The sequence below is a fragment of the Ceratosolen solmsi genome, unplaced genomic scaffold, assembly GCF_000503995.2.
Source record: "Ceratosolen solmsi marchali unplaced genomic scaffold, CerSol_1.0 scaffold30, whole genome shotgun sequence".
Taxonomy (NCBI): Eukaryota; Metazoa; Arthropoda; class Insecta; order Hymenoptera; family Agaonidae; genus Ceratosolen; species Ceratosolen solmsi.
Window position 1 is genome coordinate 7,260,755 of NW_011948421.1, and position 4,027 is coordinate 7,264,781.

The window sequence follows — 4,027 nt, forward strand, 5'->3', positions numbered from 1 at the left end:
ATATAATAATATAATTTTATAATTCTACATATTTATTTATTAAATTACAATAAATAATTGAATAATCAAATGAAAAAATTATATAATTTAGTAAATACGATATATATTATTAATCAAATTTTAGTTAAATATTAGTTTGTTATTAACTATATATTTTGTTCTTAACTCTATAATAGTAAGATATTGATTTATTTTAACTTAAGTAAAGGAAATTTGTTATCATTAGCATATTTACATAAATTTTTCATTGGATTATCTATATTTTTTATCCTCGTTGCATTGTTATAATGTCAGGAACTTTAAATTAATTTATCATCTTTAGAAAATGGTGTTAACTGGATAAAATTATGCTTCGAGAACATTATTCAGGTACGCGATGTAGCAAATAGCCAGTCGTAATATCTCAATTTTTGAAAGTTTCTTGTCGGGAGGCAACGTTGGTAGGAGCTTTCGTAATTCAGTAAATGCCAGATTAAATGCTTCAACTCGAAATTATACAAATATAAATTCATCGATTATTTATATACTAGTAAACTTATTCATAATGTTTGTTATTTCTTATGATTTTTAGTTAAATGCGTAAAAGTATTTCGAATAAATTAAATATTTTTAATAAAATATATGTTCTAATAATACTTTATTAAAAAGGGCTATATTAGTTTAAACAATAAAAAATTTAAATTAGCGTCAATATTTATGAAAATTTTATGAAATATAGTATACGAATTATGTATAATATACTAGTATATAATATAGAAAATTCATAATATATATACACTATATATTATATTTTAAAATGAATATATATATGTGTGTGTATGTGTGTGTGTATGTATATAATTAATAAATAACCACTAAGTATTGGTAAACAAAAAAATTATCTTTATCACCTTGTTGCATGGGCGGTTCTATACTTTTGCGTGGCTCGTCGACGTCGGCGTCTTTCCTCTCTTGATAAATTTCCTGTACCGACACTTAAGCTCGCCACTATATTATGTCCCCTGTTTGCCATTGTATTTTATTTATTTCTGAAATAATAAATTTAATCTACATTATAACATATATTTTTATAAAATCAGATGAAATATTCATAAAAATTTTTAATTTATTAGAAAATCTCTGTGATTTAATTTCATTCAAATCAATCAATTATTACAAATTTTCTTTCATTATATTTTTAAATATAGTTTATTTAATTTGTATAAACGTAAATCTTCAGTGCAATTTTTTGTAATTTCAAGTATGAATTCCTTTATATTATATATATATGAAATTTTTAAATAATTTTTCATGTTTAACAAATTTAAGAGACTGAAGATTTATGTTGTAACTGACAGAAAGCACGAAGAGTTTCTTTTTCATTAATCATGTGCTAAGCAAAAGTTGATAATACATAATGATATTGCTGTATTTTATATTTATTTTCAATACAATAATTTAATATCCCTCAAATAAAATGTTTTTCAAAATAAATAAACGCCTAATAAAAGGTAATATGAAGTGAATGCATCGTTGTCTTAATATGTGTCGAAAGTTTTATGAAGGTATATATTTAGGTTACAAATTTTATTTTTATTTAGTGTGCAAATTAATTATTTTAATGAAAAAGTAACATGAATATTATAAATTATTGTATAATTTTCTTACATTATTATTATTTAATTACATTGTATTTAACGTATATCAATACTAAAAATTATAGAAATAACACAAATTGATAAATAATTCATTTAGTAATTTTATTAACTTTCGAAATAAGATCTTTAAATTAAGAAATAGTTAACATAGAGTTTCAGAAATAAAAAATGACTAATTATTTACAATTTTATAACAAATTCTTTGTAAATAGAATCTAAAGTTGAAACCTTTGGTATATTCGTTGTAAAAAATTTATATTATAACTGTCAACTCTTATAGACAAATTCATCGAGTCTACTTCCATTTGATAAACATCAAGAAAAATAAAATCATACAATATCTATAGATGTTATAGCAACATACTGCCACTAAATCTGTCATCAAGAAGAATTATAAGGTTTCGACAATAATAGTTGAAGTATCAAAAATAATAACAGTCAAACAGCTAGACAGAACAGCATTATTAACTAGGGCAATAGCTAAGTATTAAATAATGTTTGTGCAGTTTAACTATAGAAATATATCAATAATCATAGTTCTCAACACTGATATTCTTGGTAGCGACAGAGTTTATAATAAAATTACTCTAATAATTATTTCATTTAACGGTATAGATGCTGATATGTTCTAGTTTTTTTATCTAGCGACAGAAAATCTGAAGTTCTAGTTTTAGGAAATCTCTTTCTCTGAAAAATTAAATTTCTAATTTCTGATGATTATTATTACAATTTTTAATTAGCATCTACTTTTTAAAGTTAATAACTATGATTTGAAATTGTCTCGTTACAATATCGATTGAAGAGCTATTTATTTCATAATTGCTATTTAAATTGTTTTTATATTTGATTTGACAGAAGAAAAAGTATTTCTCAAGTCAAATTCTTTTAAAGAATGATGTCCAGAATCATATTTAGAACTGTTTATAAATAGAAACTGATAATTTGTTGTAATAAGCTATAACAACAGCAATCTAAACTGAATTACCATATCTATTCAACATATTACATCTTCAATATTAATAATTATTTATATCAGATCAATTTCATCAAATATATAATAGAGACAAATATTGTAACAAAAAGCCTATTTAATTGATGTCCAATATACTCAGCAATTTAAAAAAAGGAAAATAGGAACAAAAATCGGTATGATCAATAGAATTATCAAGGCTTATTTATCACTAAATTATTCATAATACATTATTATGTCAAGGATATCAAAAAGTGGATTGTATTCATTATATTTAGGAAGCACTGAAATATATGCAGGGATAAGGAGTTCATGCTAAATTATGGAATAAACTGTCTTAATGGCATCTGAGTGAAAATACTTTAGAAGATATATTGCATTTAAGTTGAAATTATGTAAGATTAAAAAACATTAAGCATTTATTCAGTATAAAAACATGATTATATAGTTAATTTGAAAATAGTAAAATAGTCGTTTTCATAGTACTTTTTTTTTTTATTGTAGACATTAAACATAGTTTGTATAATGAAAATCATAATTGCTTAAATTTAAAATTTAAGCGATTTTAAAAGTGTTTAAATTTAAAAATACGATAAATAAAAATATTTTAACAATAATTTATAAAGAATATAAATTGGTTTTGTGATCAACTTTAATTACATTCAACCCAAAAATACAAATTAAATTTTATAAAATTGAAATTTAGAATAAAATTTACCGAATTAAATTGAATTTAACAAATTTAATTAAATATTTGTAACTTTGTTAACTTTTCAATTATTAATTTTTTATAATTCAAATCCTTATTAGATATTTAATTGAATATATATATATATATATATATATATATATATATATATAACTATAATTTTATAAAGTAATATTAATAAGTTAATAGATTAACTTAGACGTAATTAAAATTAACAATTCTTTTTTAAAATTTATTTTCTGATGACTTTAAATTTCAATATAAAAGTAAATCTAAAATACAATAACGAAATTGATTATGTCTTTTTATAATTGACAAATAAGTTAGACAAATCTGTAAAGACTTGTTTTATACCCAAAATTCTATTGCAATAATTGATAATACTAATTAGAATTGTTATACAAAAAATGGGTTTATTACTAAAACAAAAAAAAGAAAGGAAAAAAGTTTTTATTCTCAAAAAATATTTTAATAATATCTCTAATAGCTCTAGTTCAAGTATTGTCATTATACTATAATTATTTATATTAATCCTTATTTTATAGAAGTTTTAAGTTAATCATATGTAAATAATATATTTCCTGCATCATGAAAAATGAAGAAAAACCCTTGTCTGTTTCCCTACTCACTTAACAAAATCTCTATAATTTTGAAAAGATATTCCTTAGAGACTTGTAAATTGTCAGTTTCGATTTCCAATGTCAGTGCCCT

The 4,027-nt window shown here is 21.3% G+C and overlaps 1 protein-coding gene across 1 annotated transcript; it reads right to left on the reverse strand.

Annotated features, from left to right (window-relative positions):
- Positions 1-253: 253 nt before the first annotated feature.
- LOC105361503 (helix-loop-helix protein 1) lies at positions 254-1,021 on the reverse strand. The gene is given in 2 exon segments (XM_011498706.1): positions 254-491; positions 883-1,021. Coding segments are annotated over 2 exon segments (276 nt in total). The 5' UTR covers positions 1,013-1,021; the 3' UTR covers positions 254-345.
- Between the last annotated feature and the right edge of the window lie 3,006 nt (positions 1,022-4,027).